This window comes from Penicillium psychrofluorescens, assembly GCF_964197705.1.
Source record: "Penicillium psychrofluorescens genome assembly, chromosome: 3".
In the NCBI taxonomy this organism is placed as follows: domain Eukaryota; kingdom Fungi; phylum Ascomycota; class Eurotiomycetes; order Eurotiales; family Aspergillaceae; genus Penicillium; species Penicillium psychrofluorescens.
In genome coordinates this window covers 2,181,745-2,196,436 of record NC_133441.1, presented here as the reverse complement: position 1 = coordinate 2,196,436, position 14,692 = coordinate 2,181,745, and the positions used below count along the sequence as shown (strand labels likewise).

The 14,692-nt window shown below is 53.7% G+C and overlaps 8 protein-coding genes across 8 annotated transcripts; 3 read left to right on the top strand and 5 right to left on the bottom strand.

The window, feature by feature from the left end:
* Positions 1–76: 76 nt before the first annotated feature.
* On the bottom strand, positions 77–1,294 carry PFLUO_LOCUS4958 (uncharacterized protein; the record flags this gene model as incomplete). The annotated part of the gene is made up of 3 exons (XM_073782360.1): positions 77–855; positions 908–1,133; positions 1,193–1,294. 3 exons carry the CDS (start codon positions 1,292–1,294, stop codon positions 77–79), a joined length of 1,107 nt encoding a protein of 368 aa, XP_073639023.1.
* A 316-nt stretch (positions 1,295–1,610) lies between these two features.
* PFLUO_LOCUS4957 (Mitochondrial oxaloacetate carrier protein) lies at positions 1,611–2,711 on the top strand (the record flags this gene model as incomplete). The annotated part of the gene is made up of 4 exons (XM_073782359.1): positions 1,611–1,627; positions 1,685–1,759; positions 1,815–1,944; positions 2,001–2,711. The coding sequence occupies 4 exons, from the start codon at positions 1,611–1,613 to the stop codon at positions 2,709–2,711; spliced, it is 933 nt and encodes a 310-aa protein (XP_073639022.1).
* A 1,095-nt stretch (positions 2,712–3,806) lies between these two features.
* PFLUO_LOCUS4956 (small subunit) lies at positions 3,807–5,252 on the top strand (the record flags this gene model as incomplete). The annotated part of the gene is made up of 4 exons (XM_073782358.1): positions 3,807–3,836; positions 3,916–4,152; positions 4,254–4,587; positions 4,636–5,252. 4 exons carry the CDS (start codon positions 3,807–3,809, stop codon positions 5,250–5,252), a joined length of 1,218 nt encoding a protein of 405 aa, XP_073639021.1.
* Positions 5,253–5,641: 389 nt separating this feature from the next.
* Positions 5,642–6,313, bottom strand: PFLUO_LOCUS4955 (uncharacterized protein; the record flags this gene model as incomplete). The annotated part of the gene is made up of 2 exons (XM_073782357.1): positions 5,642–6,103; positions 6,242–6,313. 2 exons carry the CDS (start codon positions 6,311–6,313, stop codon positions 5,642–5,644), a joined length of 534 nt encoding a protein of 177 aa, XP_073639020.1.
* Positions 6,314–7,483: 1,170 nt separating this feature from the next.
* Positions 7,484–8,224, top strand: PFLUO_LOCUS4954 (uncharacterized protein; the record flags this gene model as incomplete). The annotated part of the gene is made up of 1 exon (XM_073782356.1): positions 7,484–8,224. One exon carries the CDS (start codon positions 7,484–7,486, stop codon positions 8,222–8,224), a length of 741 nt encoding a protein of 246 aa, XP_073639019.1.
* A 673-nt stretch (positions 8,225–8,897) lies between these two features.
* Positions 8,898–11,782, bottom strand: PFLUO_LOCUS4953 (uncharacterized protein; the record flags this gene model as incomplete). Its single annotated transcript, XM_073782354.1, has 4 exons — positions 8,898–11,220; positions 11,286–11,443; positions 11,505–11,671; positions 11,722–11,782. The coding sequence occupies 4 exons, from the start codon at positions 11,780–11,782 to the stop codon at positions 8,898–8,900; spliced, it is 2,709 nt and encodes a 902-aa protein (XP_073639018.1).
* A 183-nt stretch (positions 11,783–11,965) lies between these two features.
* Positions 11,966–12,566, bottom strand: PFLUO_LOCUS4952 (uncharacterized protein; the record flags this gene model as incomplete). Its single annotated transcript, XM_073782353.1, has 2 exons — positions 11,966–12,119; positions 12,169–12,566. The coding sequence occupies 2 exons, from the start codon at positions 12,564–12,566 to the stop codon at positions 11,966–11,968; spliced, it is 552 nt and encodes a 183-aa protein (XP_073639017.1).
* Positions 12,567–13,091: 525 nt separating this feature from the next.
* On the bottom strand, positions 13,092–13,713 carry PFLUO_LOCUS4951 (uncharacterized protein; the record flags this gene model as incomplete). The annotated part of the gene is made up of 2 exons (XM_073782352.1): positions 13,092–13,347; positions 13,400–13,713. The coding sequence occupies 2 exons, from the start codon at positions 13,711–13,713 to the stop codon at positions 13,092–13,094; spliced, it is 570 nt and encodes a 189-aa protein (XP_073639016.1).
* Positions 13,714–14,692: the final 979 nt, after the last annotated feature.

The following is a 14,692-nucleotide window of genomic DNA, read 5'->3' as shown; positions in this document are numbered from 1 at the left end:
GGGAAAGTAAATAAACTCGATCTTATGAAGACCGAGACCAGTACCTCCGCGGGTGGTCACATAAGATATAAAGAAATTACTTATCCGATGATTTCGGTGTTTCGTCCGGAAGCCAGAACACAATGTCTTTGTCGGCACTGGCGATCATGTTATAGCGAGGGTTGTATTCAACCATGGCCGTCCGACTTCGGTGTGATAGCCGGGCCATGGGCTGCAAGGTGAGGTTCGCCTCCTTGTCCTGCTGCAAATCCCACACCAGCATGTCGGGCTGGTCGCCAGCACCACCGAAGACATACCGTCCGTCCGGGCTGAAACACACGTCGCCTTGTCCAAGAGGTTTCCCGGTGGTAGAGACTGGGGCCGCTCGTCCAGATGATCCATTCTTTCCTACTAGGAACGCCTTGATGGTACCTTCGAATGCGTCCAATACAAAATGTCCGTGGTAGTCGGTGCCGATCATCAGATGCTTCCCATCATTGGAAAACTCCAGGCGCGTCCAAGCGCGTCCACGGGTTGACGGTGTGTATGTCTCCTCGTAAGGCGCAAGATCAAAAGTGGAGAAGGGAGGTTTGTCGTAATTGCGAAAGTCATAAAGGAGAACGGATGAGGTCGACTGCGATGCGATGGCGATAACAGTGGCCGAGGGGTCGAATGCAACCAAGTAGGGCGTGGCAAGCTTCAGCCGGCCCTGGGGGTTCCTAGAGCCTAGGTCCCACAGCGCGACGGTATCATCCTTGGAGCAGGAAATGAACGAGTCGCTGCCCGGAGACAGCGCAAGACAGGTTACCTTGTCCGTGTGGCCCGAGAAGTAACGCACGTAGCCTTCGTTGTGCAGGTCGAGCAACCGGAGGGAATCTGTGAAGGGAGTCAGCTTGGGGACTCTTGCGCTCGGGCTTCATAGACCTACGGTCCACTTTGGTGCTCGCGTGAAGGACTTGGCGAGAGTGGTGTGTGAATCTCGCCAGATGAACCCCGTACTTTTTGCTGGGAACCGACTTGGTGGATTTGCCCTCCTTGACATCGAAGATCTGGATGGTTTCGTCGTCGCCGGCCGCAACCACGTAGTCGCCTTGGTCGTCGAAATCCAAAGAGGTCACGAAGTGGGAGGAGTCTTGCTTGGCGGTTTTGTAGGACTGGCACGCCGGGAGAGTCAGAAACGGAGCCATTGAAGCAGCAGCAACAGCAAACTTACCTTGGCCGGACGAAATCCGCGGATGATGTCGCACACTTTCTGAGGCTGTTGAGGAGTCGAGGCCGGCTGTGGCTGCTGGGGGGGTTGCTGGCCTTCTGCCATGACGGGGAGGTGCAAGAGAGAGAAAAAGAACAACAAACAATGGCAGCTTCCCAAATAATGCAGCTCAGCCGATCCAGTCGCGCCTTCCTTTTCTGCTTGCCTCGGCATTATGTAAATCCGGGCAACCGCCCAGTCACAGTCAGCCCTCGGTGCAGCTCCGGTCTGGTTCCGACTTTTTGCGCCACGGCAATTGTTCCTCCCCCATCAATTCCACCCGTTTGTACATTATATTAGACAGACACGTTCCTGTCTCTTTTCCCCCTCCTTCTCCCTCCCTCTATCCCGCTCATCCCACCGACCGGCCGTCTGGCGCACGATGGCGACCACGTTAGGGTATGGTGCAATCCCAGAATTGAAGCGGCGGAGTCTGTGCTGACCGTTGTCTGACAGAGCATTCATTGCTGGTGGCATCGCAGCTTGCGGCGCAGTCACCGTCACCCACAGTTTCGAGACCGTCAAGATTCGGTATGTTCTCCCGAGCCTCGGTTCATTGGTTCTGGCACTCACAATGGGGGGGAAGGTTACAATTGCAGGGCGAATTACAAGCCAAGAAGGATGCGCCAAAGCAGTACCGGGGCGTCTTGCATGCCGTCAAGGTGATTCTGCAGAATGAAGGACCGCGCGGTCTCTTTCGGGGAATTGGATCGGCCGTATGTATCTTTGCGCTTAGGAAGCTGACGTTGGTGCTGACACTTCGGGGGACTAGTATGTCTATCAGGTCCTGCTGAACGGCTGCCGTCTCGGTTTTTACGAGCCCATTCGCGCGAACGTCACAAACACCATCTATAATGACCCCAAAGTGCAATCCCTCGGTGCCAATGTCTTTGCCGGGGCTGCGTCGGGTGTCATCGGTGCCGCTGCCGGATCGCCGTTCTTCCTAGTCAAGACCCGCCTCCAATCCTACTCGCCTTTCCTGCCGGTGGGCACCCAGCACAACTACAAGAACTCGTACGATGGGCTCAGCAAGATCTACCGGTCCGAAGGCGTCAAGGGCGTGTACCGTGGCGTCGGCGCTGCCATGATCCGCACGAGTTTCGGCAGTGCCGTCCAGCTTCCCACATACTTCTTCGCTAAGCGCCGCTTGACGCGGCACCTGGGCATGGAAGAGGGTCCCGCGCTGCACCTGGCCAGTAGCACGGCATCGGGCTTTGTCGTGTGCTGCTTCATGCATCCTCCCGACACCATCATGGCGCGCATGTATAACCAGACTGGAAACCTGTACCAGGGCGTGTTCGACTGCCTGTTCAAGACCATCCGGACCGAGGGAGTGCTGGCCATCTACAAGGGCTTCTTCGCCCACTTGGCGCGTATCCTGCCCCACACGATCTTGACCCTCAGCTTGGCGGAGCAAACGAACAAGCTGATGCGCCGCGTCGAGGATCGCGTGCTGCCGGACTCCTTCCGTGAGAAGATTTGATTTGATTTCCTGCATGGACTAGATATGGGGGATCCCTGGGTGTCGGTCCCTTCATCTTTGTGGGGGGTGGGGTATAGAATCCGGCGTTTTGTGATAATTAGAGTCTTGTAAATACCAAACTCATACATATTTGCGGTTTCTTTGATCCTTCAATTCCATCCCTCCATCGCCTGGGAGGAGATCGGAAACACGCCAGGAACGCGAAAGCACGTGGCTCGGACGCAAGGACACAACAAATTATGTGGGGGCGATCGAGCTGCGGGTGGATTCTGGACGCGCTATGGAATGGAAAGCAGTTAGGGCCAGGCTCCGGTCCAGCTGAACCGATCCACCGACGCGTGTGCCCTGCCTACCGGGTACCTAGGGACATTCCTACCGGAGCTTAAATACGGGGTGGTACAAATTATGTTACAGGCAATGGGGTTGCGGGAACAGACAGGACAGTAGAAGGGCCTGGGATCAAAATACCAGGGCAGTCCCAATGGACGGGAAGCTGGGACTATTTAATTCGGGCACGCCAGGAGCTGTATCCATAGTCTGGCGGAGCACGGACAGACGCGGTCTCAACGCCAATCACATCCGTATATCCGGCTTGTTTTGGTCGTCGCGTCGCAGAACAGGCTTATCTGATCGTATTCGTCCCGACTGGTGGATCATCTTACGTCGACAGCTGAATCCGCAGTTCGCGTGTTTGGCAAAGGTGTCGTTCTGAACGATGTCTGGTGGCATGGACGATTGATGTAGAGACAGCCCGCCAGCAGATACTCCCCCCAGGTACATGTACCGTACGATCAGATAAGATGCATTCTCTGGCAGATTCCAGGAGTTCCGCAACGACTGGCGCCAGACATGGATCAACACGGATCGGATGTTGCTGGCGGGCAGTGGCATGAATGGATGACTCAGCGGCGCGCGGTCACGTGGAGCGCGACTCGGCTCCGGCGCGACTGGCCCTATTAAAATCGATTCTTCCTCCTCCCAGGTCTCCCTTTCCTCTTCCCATCCCATCCCCATACCCTTGATACCTGGTCTTGTGCTCGTGTCTGTGTTCTCACTCTTCATTCCGTGCATATCCAATTCCACAACACACTCCCAATGGCCACCCAAGTCACTCCCTCGAAGCAGGTTCGTTGATGTCATGGCATTGCCTCTCACGCCAGACGCGTCGCCATCCGTACTGATGCTAACTCGCTTCGCTGGACAGGCTGCTTCCTCCCTCGAGAACCTCAAGATGAGTGACTCACCCGTCAAGAAGCTCGACTTCACGGGCAAGGAGAACGCGCCCGCGTCTCTCAATGTCGACGCGTCGCTCGTCAAGCCCGTCGAGAAGGCCGTCGAGGCCCCCAAGGTGGCTCCGGGTATCAAGAACACCGAGGCCGACGAGCCTCTGCTCCAGGAGAACGCCCACCGCTTCGTCCTCTTCCCCATCAAGTACCACGAGGTATGTGTCGTCGTCGACGCGTCCACGGCGCGTAAAGTGCAGTGGACGTGATGCGACCCCATCCATATGCAAACAAATTGACTAACCGTCACACTACACAGATCTGGCAGATGTACAAGAAGGCCGAGGCTTCCTTCTGGACCGCCGAGGAGATCGATCTGTCCAAGGATCTGCATGATTGGCACAACCGCCTGAACGATGACGAGCGGTACTTCATCTCGCACGTTCTCGCGTTCTTCGCCGCCTCCGACGGTATTGTCAACGAGAACCTGGTCGAGCGCTTCAGCGGAGAGGTTCAGGTCCCGGAGGCTCGCTGCTTCTACGGTTTCCAGATCATGATGGAGAACATCCACTCCGAGACCTATTCGCTCCTGATTGACACCTACATCAAGGAGCCCAAGCAGCGCACCTACCTGTTTGACGCCATTGATACCAGTGCGTTCATTCTCTTCTAATTCCAAGATAGCAGCTAACGTGTCCCAGTTCCCTGCATTGCCAAGAAGGCCCAGTGGGCCATGCACTGGATCCAGGACCGAGAGTCGACCTTCGCTCAGCGCCTGGTCGCCTTCGCTGCCGTCGAGGGTATCTTCTTCTCCGGTTCCTTTGCCTCTATCTTCTGGCTGAAGAAGCGTGGCCTGATGCCCGGTCTGACCTTCTCCAACGAGCTGATCTCTCGTGACGAGGGTCTGCACACTGACTTTGCCTGCCTGCTGTTCTCTCACTTGAACAACCGCCCCAGCAAGAAGATGGTCGAGGACATCATCGTGGAGGCCGTGGGCATTGAGCAGGAGTTCCTGACGGATGCCCTGCCCTGCGGCCTGCTCGGCATGAACTCCGCGCTGATGTGCCAGTACATCGAGTTCGTCGCGGATCGCCTCCTGGTGGCCCTCGGCAACAAGAAGTACTACAACTCGGCCAACCCCTTTGACTTCATGGAGTCCATCTCCCTGGCTGGCAAGACCAACTTCTTCGAGAAGCGCGTCGGTGACTACCAGAAGGCCGGTGTCATGGCCAGCACCCAGAAGAAGGAGGCTGCCAACGCCGACGGCGAGCAGTCCGACAGTGGCAACGACGGCCTTAACTTCAACGAGGACTTTTAAGTGCAGTCTCACCACCACTCCACTCCCCCTCCCTGTTTTATACCCTTTCGGTGGTCTCTTGTCTCGCCGCATCTTTCATATGATATCATGCTTTTGTGTCTTTCTTTTGTCTGCGTTATTGATTGATTGACGGGAAATCTGGTTCGAAGGCTTACTTTACGCATGGGCATGGCGTTTTTTTCTTTCTTTTCCTTCTCTCGAGGGTGTATCGTCCTTGGCGGTCTGTCGGAGACAATCATCCTCGATGTTTGATATGGGATGCACGGATCTGTATACCTAACTTACAATGTTGAAAATCACTTGGTTCTTGTATACTGGTTGCCTTCGAAGCGTGTTCATTCATGGTGCAAGTCGTACACTGTACTGGTTGTGTAGATGCTCTAGATCGATTACCGCTTCCCTTTCCCACCCTTCTTCTTCCCCTTCCCTCCCCCAGCCGCCTTTCCAGTAGTCTGAGTTTGCGACCCCGCCGCTTGCAGCGCAGGAGAAGAAGCAACTACACCCTCATCAACCGCCGGAGCCTCGCCCATCTCGATATCCCCCGCCCCACCAGTAGGTCCAGCACCTGATACCCCTAGACTAGCAACATCCGCGCCGGCAGCCAGCTTCCCCAACCCCGTCATCAACCGACTCACCTCCGCGCCTTTGTTCGTGCGGTACTTGAGCGTGATCCCCGTGCCTGGGTTGAAGGTTTTGAGGGTAAGGCATGCCAGTGGTATTTTCTCTGCGGGTGTTTGTGTGGTTGAAGAGGGTGTGCTGGTGGTGTCTTTGGGTTTTCTTTCCGATTTGCGCCGCTTGTGCAGTTGGCCTGGTGTTTCGGTGGGGAAGCTGTATTTTGTGGTGATGCGGGTCTAGATCAAGGCAGGAAGTGTTAGATTATTTGGGTTGGTTTCAATGGTGTGTTTCTGATTTAGTTGTTCAGGGTGGACAGTAATATTGTTGTTGTGGAAGTGGGAGTGTGGTGATGGTGGGTTTGGAGTTGAGCGTACCGTCTCGGGATACGCTTCCAGCAACAGCGCAGATTGCTCCAGGAAAGCCTGGGAGGTGAGGAGATATGGCATTGTGTCGTTTTCCTCTAGTGTTTTGGAGGGTGTATGTCGGTCCTGCGCTCGCGTCTTGATTTTCTGGTCGGTTCGGCGAACTCGGCGGGTGGATTGTGCGCCGCAAGTGGGGGCGGACAATTGGCAGGTGACGATCTGGAAGGGTGCGATGGAGTCAAGGAGGGGTATCGGCTTCTTGTTCTTTATTTTCCAGCCTGCGTTTCGAGAAGAAGAATCGGGAAGGACAGAGTGGGTGGAGTGGGAAGGCGAGAGAGGTTGAAGTCTGGGGTGGAGCGGTGCTTTTTGGTCTTGGCATTCGCGACGATCCAACTATCAGGTGTATCTATCTTTCTTCCGACACGCATGAACACCATCGATGAACATATGCGGTATATGATGTACTTGTAGGCACAGTTGGTTTACTGTTCATTTTTCACCTGCATGTGAATACCAATATGGCTGGACTCCTGCAATGCCCTGCTGTAATTGAGCTTCCTCTGGTCTTCCAGTCATAAATGGAGCATGGCCCCGCGTAGAGCAGCACGCGGTTGTTGACTAGTTTCTCCATTCTTCAAATCTCACGATATCTTGGTTCACACATTTCTTCTTACATCGTCTGCTCTTTAATTTGCTTCTTTCGACTACTACCTCTGCCGTGGATGTTCTCGAGCCCCGACGACGACTACCTTCGAGTCTAAAAGGAAACCTGTATGACTGGGTCCTAAATAAGATTGGCATTGAACGAGATGGTTACGACTATGTGTATGTTCCTAGGCGATGATCCATTATAGGTCCCTTGTAGACCGTGTCTACAAATCGAGGTCAAAGTCGGCGGTTATGGGTCAGACTGGGGGACAAGCATTGACTCGAAGACAAAACGTGAGCGTTAGTGGCCTGAGGCTCTCTACAGAAAGCTTCATCCCAATGATCACCGTTGTAGGAAAACCACGAAGTAGACAACTAAAAATAGAACTCTAACCCAATGAAAGGGGGGGTGTGCTTATCGTGCGCCAAAATTGTTCGGGGGCTGAAATCATTATTAAACCGACCACTCCGGAATTTACTTTAAGTAGAGGTTCCCCCCAGGATTTACCGGGATCTACAGCGGCTCAGACGTTCTAGCACATATCTTTACCGGCAATTTGCTTCCCCGCTTAGGACGGATATCTGTTTCGGTAGTTCTGCAGCGTCATGGCCGAAACCGACCAGAGAGAAGGCACCGTGCCGTTCAAAATCCCGCACATCGACACTACATGCCACACTTACTACAAGATCATTGGTGATTTATCGAGCAAGTCGCCTCGGCTAGTTGTCCTTCACGGAGGTCCAGGCACTGGCCATGAGTATCTTCTTCCCTTTAGCCGCCTGTGGCAACAGTTCGGTATCCCCGTGGTGTTCTATGACCAAATCGGCTGTGCCGCATCTACCCGTCTACCCCAGACTGCTGGAGATGAGACCTTCTGGCAGGAAAGCCTTTTTCTAGCCGAGTTGGACAACCTGCTCGATTCCCTTCGGCTTCGAGATGGGCCCGGCTACCACATTCTGGGCCATAGCTGGGGGGGTAGAATGGCAGCTGCTTTCGCAACCACTCAGCCCCCGGGGTTGCAGCGACTGGTCCTCGCTAGCGGCATAGCCAGCTCTCAAACCTTTGTAGAGGGTATGCACATCATTCGCAGGCAGTTGCCGTCTGATGTGCAATTAGCGATTGATGAAGAGGAGCAGAAGGGTACTTTTGATAGTGTCCGCTTCAGAGGCGCAATGGACGTGTTTTTCCGAAAGTACTTCTGTCGGGCAGAGCCTTTTCCACCCAAGGAGCTTCTGCCAGCCTTCAAGCATATGAGTGAGGACAAAACTGTTCGGGAGACAATGTCAGTACATTCCTTTATCATTCCTGAATCTTCTACGCTATCTCAAATATCTCTCCTTTCATAATGCAGCTCTTTAAAATTTTGATATTACTCATGATTTTTCGCTGACTCTTCGTCAGAGCAGGACCATCACCTTTCAACTGCACGGGGTCCTTTCGGGACTGGACCTGCATTCCGCGCCTATATCAAATTGCCGCGCCGACGCTTGTGTATAACGGCGAGTTTGATACCTCGCAGGATATAACTACAGTGCCATTTTTTAACCACATACCCCGCGTACGATGGATCACATTTCCAGATGCTGGACATATGTGCCATCTGGAACGACCGGCGCTTGCAGATAAAATCTTTAGAACCGTTGGAGAATTCCTGACGCAGGAAAAATAAGTAGTCACCAAGAGCAGAAGTCGGGATCGGTCTGTGTCGCGAGTCAAGAGATTCATTGATGTTTTCCATCTCTCCATAGCATAGCATCCAAGCACTCAATATCCAGCACCTCCGAAACGGAGCCCCCGAGTATACATCCAGTCGCAAAAATTACCCAATAGATTCCCTCGCTTGCCAATGTGCAGATGCCTAGGCTCTATATTCCACTATATCTTTGGCCTTCCTGTAAACAAAAAATCAGAATCCAATTGACTCCCTCCCACATCCCAATATACACGATGTCCTGATACGCCTAGGTAATCGCCCCATCATACACCCAAAAAAAGGAGGTATCAAAAACATGTACAAAGTCAAGTAACCGGCCGATGGCACAGTGCACAAATTAACCTCTGCTTCCCATGTCTCCCCTTCACAGACCGGAAATTCGTGCCACGACAGTTTTCGCATTTGAGCACGTCTCGCCCATCATCTTCTCCCTCGGCATTCGCCGAAGAGCCATAGTCACTACTCAACACGCTCCCAGCGGAGCTAGTTTTGCGCTCCCGCGACGGAACACGGTTCGGACTGAGAAAGTCGGTGGACTGCCGTGAGCGCGCGGCGAGAGCGTCGTGTGTGATTTTGTTCCAGTATGCATAGCTTTGATCGCCCTGTAGCCAGAGCGGGTTATCTTTTTCTTTGCCACTAGCCACCAAATCAGCCGACGAGGCAGGGAGCTCGCGTGGATCGGTTGGAGTGGGCGGCTTGATATTGGATTTGCTGTTCGATGCTTCCGCGTCCTCGCTTGATCGGACACTGTCGATGAGTTGACGGCGTGGAGATGGCGGTGGGGTGTTTGTGAAGCCGGCGAGAGATTCGTTCGGACCTAGACTCGACGGTCGTGAGGTGGAGAACCGCAGCGTGGGGAGCCGTTGTCGCTGCTGTTGCTGCGGAGATGTGCTGCGCGTGCGGACTCCAGAGCGAGAACCCTCGGTGCTGGTGCGGCCATGGCGGTGGACGGAATTGCGCCAGGATATGATCCTTTCGGAGGGTGTCTTGTGTGTCGAGTCTTTGCCGGTGGACGATGCTACGCTGCGTCGCGCAGAATTCGAGCGTCCTATCAGCCGTCTTGAGGTCGAATTGCTGTCCCAGTTTTCATACCGGCGCTTCTGAAATGCGCAGTCCTGCCGCAGGACCTTGATCTTTCCAGAGTAGTCCGCAATAACGATGATGTTGCCATCGGGGTGTTTTGACCGCATCCGATACGACGGCGACTCGTGCGCCATCTTACTGATGATGGATAAGCGTGGCGCTGACGCTGTGCGACTATGACCGTTCCCATTGTCCTTCGCCGGACTTTCCTGTTTCGAATATTCCGCCGGGTTCATCAGTGCTACTGGGGGCGGATTGCAGATATCATAGATCGGGTCTTCGGACAGCCCTAGCACCTGTTTCGTCCTGTCTGGTGCAGTGATGGCGGCCGTTACAATGGCCGACTGCGTCTCAAACACCTCTACGGCGCGCTTGTCTGCATCCCGTTCCACCGGCCCAATTGGCCAGACATAGGCTCGCCGATCTTCGCTGCCACAGATGATGTGTTTGCCGTCGTTCATGAATGTTGCGCGAATCTGACTGCAGGCGTTTTCGTTGCCGCGGAACTTGGCCTCAAGAGACCGCTCTCGGAAATCATACATACGGATCCGAGAGTCGTTGCTGGTGACCAACAATTTGATATCCCCGCTGGGATCCTCGGCTGGGAGCTGCATCGCGTCGATTCCGGTGATCTTGCTTCCTTTTGCGTTTCGTCCCCGTGCGGATCGAACGTGGATCTGTGCAATAAACTTCAGGCCCTCAGTCTCGTAGATGTTGAGCAGGCCATTCAAACACCCCGCAATAGCGTGTTTCCCATCTGGAGTAAATGCCACCGCGGTGATCATGTCGGGTACAGAAGTCACAAATGCCACGCTCTTGTCTGGGATACTCCACAGGCGCAGTTTGGTGTCGAGGGATCCCGCAAGGAAGAAACGGTCGTCCTTGGGGTGGAATTGGATCGAGGTGACGAAGTCACTGTGCTGAAAGCAACAAAGACACTCCGGTCGACTTGTATGCCACAGCCGAACTGTTTTGTCCATGGATGAGGAAAGAACGAAACTGTTCTTGCTCCAGCTCACGTCCAGGATACTCCCCGTGTGGCCCTCATACACCTGAGCCGGCTTGGGCTGAAACACCCGTGCTTTCAGTCGAGGCGGGTCTTGTTCGTCAGTGCTCATTTTGGTCCCTTCTCGATCTGCGTCCTCGCGCTCCTCTGGAGTGGCAATGACAGCCCACACCCGTACCTTTCGGTCCTGGCCCGCCGCCGCAAGGTACCTGCCATCCGGGGAAAACTCCAGCGCCCAGACGGCTCTCTCGGTCTGTTCACCATCACGAGCTGAGGAAGTTTGCCCTTCGGTGACCAGTGTATCTGTGCCCTCCAGCTCTTGTGCCAGGAAAACCCGGTTAAAGAACTTGTCTTTCTTGTAGTACGCGCGGACTTTCAGATAGCGAGAGGGTGCCGGATGTCGCGGGATGAAACCAATGGGCTGCGAAGTGTCGACGGATATCCGGCTGGCCTCGAATTCTGAGCTCTCATCTTCCACTTCGGACAAGGTATCCTTCTTCTTCGACCCGATGATGCGGCTCAGGAACGAGACGCCTTTTCTGGCGGGCGTGGGGTTAGTTAACTGCTGGATGGGAAGACAATATCGGTCAATACAGATCCTTACTTCTTTTCTCTGGGTGTTTTAGATGCCGGCGCATCCCCCCGCGCTGGTCCCTGCTCGAACAGGCTCTGCTCCGAGCCTCCCGCTTCCGCCTCATAGGACGCCTTTCCCAGCAACTTCAAAGGGATTGACTTTTGTGTGTTGGTGCGCCGGATGATGTGCTACGGCGCTTTGTGTTAGTTATGCCAATAAACCCGTTCGTTAATTAGGGTGCGGACACACCTGCGACAGCGGATCGATGGCGCTCGACTCCGTTCGGTTCTCCTGTAGCGTCTGCGCGGTCGAGTTGCGGACCAGCGGCCCTCCAATGGCCGGCAGGCGACGAGAATTCCTCTGGCTATCATGCTGGCTGTTGCTTGAGCCCGATGCCCCGTCGGAAGCGATTGCGCCTGCGATGTTCAGTGAGGGATTGGGAAACCCGACTACCCGACAAACATACCGGGGAATGTGGCGGCCCTGGCGGGCTTGGCCTCGGCATTGTCCACGCGGGGGCTCTCCATGGCCTGCCTCTCATGGAGGATGCGGATATGTTTTATTTACTAGAGGAAGAACGAGAATGGGAAAATGAATGAGTTTCTGGGTGGCGCCGACCCTTCTAATCTTACACGGCACTGGCCGGAATCAATCATGACATCAAAGCGATGGATAAGCCCGGATCCTTCCCATGGCTCTTTTTACCGACCCTACATCCTCGCCTGCAGCTTTCCCGCGCGGTCTTTGGCGATATTGCACATTGCCTGGATGGTTTCGGCGATTTCGCGCTCGCCGTCGCCCCGGTCGATGCGCTGGCGCATCTCGGCCATGATCACCTCGCGGCTGCGGCCGTTGACAAAGGACCTGCCGTCATCAGTATCGGCCCGGGAATAACACAAACGCGTCGACCTACACAAATCGCAGCCCCGGGAATTTCTCCTCGTATTCCGCATTTAATGCGCGTAGCTTTTCTGCCTGTTCCTCGGCCCCGGTGTTCAATTGCGCCTGTTCCTTCTTGCTCAACTCGCTCAGGTGTTCCGGGTTGGCCGGCGCCCGGCCGAGTCGCGGATGTGAGCCCAGAATGCCGACGAGCACGTTGCGATCGGTGGGTGAGTTATCAGCGGACAGCGCAGACATGCGCCCGCCCACGGCGTCGATAAGCGCGGCGTAGGAGGTGAAGGACTGGCCAGCCAGCACGGGCTGCATCAGCTGGTGCAGCTCGGGAGACGGCTCGAAGAGGGTGTCCAGCACCCGCAGCTGCGCATCGTGGGGGAGGGTCGACAGGCTGGAGGGGGGAGGGAGGTCGGCCATGGTTGGGGGGAGAAGAACATGGTGGGTGAGGGTCTTGTTCTTATACCGCGCGCGCCGTCGGGGAATTCCGAGCGGAGGAGAGCGTGGGAACCGGAGTAACCTAGTGGAGAAGCGGACAACCACAATCAGATCGAGACTAAGTTTTTGATTCGTATCTTCACCATACCTAAATATCTTTTACATACAGAGATGGTGCCATGATACTCTAAATGAGATTAAGCCGGTCATTGCCGGTGTCTCGGCTTATAGTTATAGTTTCGCGACCCCAATTGACCAATCATTGATTTATAGTTACCATCATTGATTCAAATACCCTTCAGTCACTTGCCGCTATGTGCAAGGGTATACTTTGGAGAACCATTATTCTAGGAATCCTATCGTGGATATAGTCTATAAAGACTCGGCCTACTATTCGAACAACTTCTAACTCCAAATGAAGAATCTCTTCAACAGTAGTCAACTTAACCGTAGTCATCATATAAGACGGATTCTGCTCTGCGACAAACAACTATATCAATGATAGTTCTAGTCAATGAATAGTCCGCCCGAGGCGACAAGATGCTCGCCATTGATCCAGCGCGCCCTTTCCTCGCATAGAAATGCAACCGCGAACGCGATCTCCTCAGGTTCAGCCATTCTTGCTCCCACAGGGGTTTGATCAATAATAGGTTGGAGAATTTTCATCTGTTCGTCACCAGCTGTTGCAAAGCCCTCGGTCTTGGTCGGTCCAGGGCTGACCGCATTAACGGTACATCCATATCTCGGAGGCAACTCTTTCGCCCTGGCTTTCATGTCAGGATTTTCATTGTCCAAATTCCGATCGGGTAGCTCACCAGCACTTTGTAAATGAGTCTACCATGCCTTTGGTTCCCGCGTAGATGGTCTGGTTCGGCGGAGGACCGCGGCTGGAGATGCTGGCAATATTCACAATCCGGCCGCTACCTTTGGTCAGATGCGGCAGACTCTTCTGGGTCAGCAGGAACGTGCCCCGGCCGTTGATATTCACGAGTTGATCCCAGTCTTCAAGCGTTTGTTCTTCTAATGGTTTGTTAACTGCCACTCCCACACAATTGACGACGATGTCTATTCGGTTCCATTGTGCTACTGCGGCGTCCACGAGTTTTTGTTGAGCAGTAGTGGTCGACATGTCGGCTTCCACAGCGATGGATGGGCATGGGAGAGATTTGACCAGTACATTGGCTTCGAGTTGAAATTTTGAGAATGGATAATTAACAACCGTGTTGGCTCCCCGTGAAGATAGCTCTCTAATGATGGCCGCCCCTATGCCCGACGAGGAGCCGCTGACAATGGCTACTTTACCAAGGAGAGATTGAGATTCCATCTGAAATAGTTTAATGGCGGTGGTTTTTTGACGGGCTGTTGTTAGGAGGGCAAGTTTGCTCTGGATATCAGCAAAGCCTTGTACCAATTCCCCAGAAGTGAAGAGTTACCCCTCATGCTATTCCAGTAGTTTCGGACCACAGCCATGACATGGCGCATGAATGCCAACTAACGACCTCTCCCCACATCCCGAGAACGGGAGCGGAATGGTTTTCCACGTGCATATTTGAACAAGCCTAAGTAGTGACTAGTGAGAGAAACCGCATGCATATATTATTCAGTAACATATGGACATATTCTTCGTTTCTATGCTTTATTCGCTGGACTCAACCTGTAGGAGACTTGGTCATAGTAAAGCTCTGTCCAAAATATATATACTGAAAGTAATAAGGTTCTGATAAACATCTACGAAACAACTATTGAAGGTTAGACAGTAGAACAAGTCTAATCCTATTTGGATGTAAAACAGAAGTCAATTCATACAAATAAACAGAGGGAATCTGTACGAGTTCAGCCAAAGTTGCATCATATTTCCCACTGTTCAGCGTTATCAAGTCCCTCGGTGCCGGATAGATCTCCCTTGTCCAAATACCCGCAGATCCTTCCCTCCGGATCCCACCTTTTCCGAATTTCCATCAGGCGGCGAGCATTTTCGTCAGACCAGTATTTGCTTTTCCGGACCTGAAAATCCGAGTCGCCCAAATATGCTCCCACTGAATGTCGTTCGACATTTTTCATGACACCTCGAACCCACTCAAGACACCGAGTATCGTCAATCTCGTCTT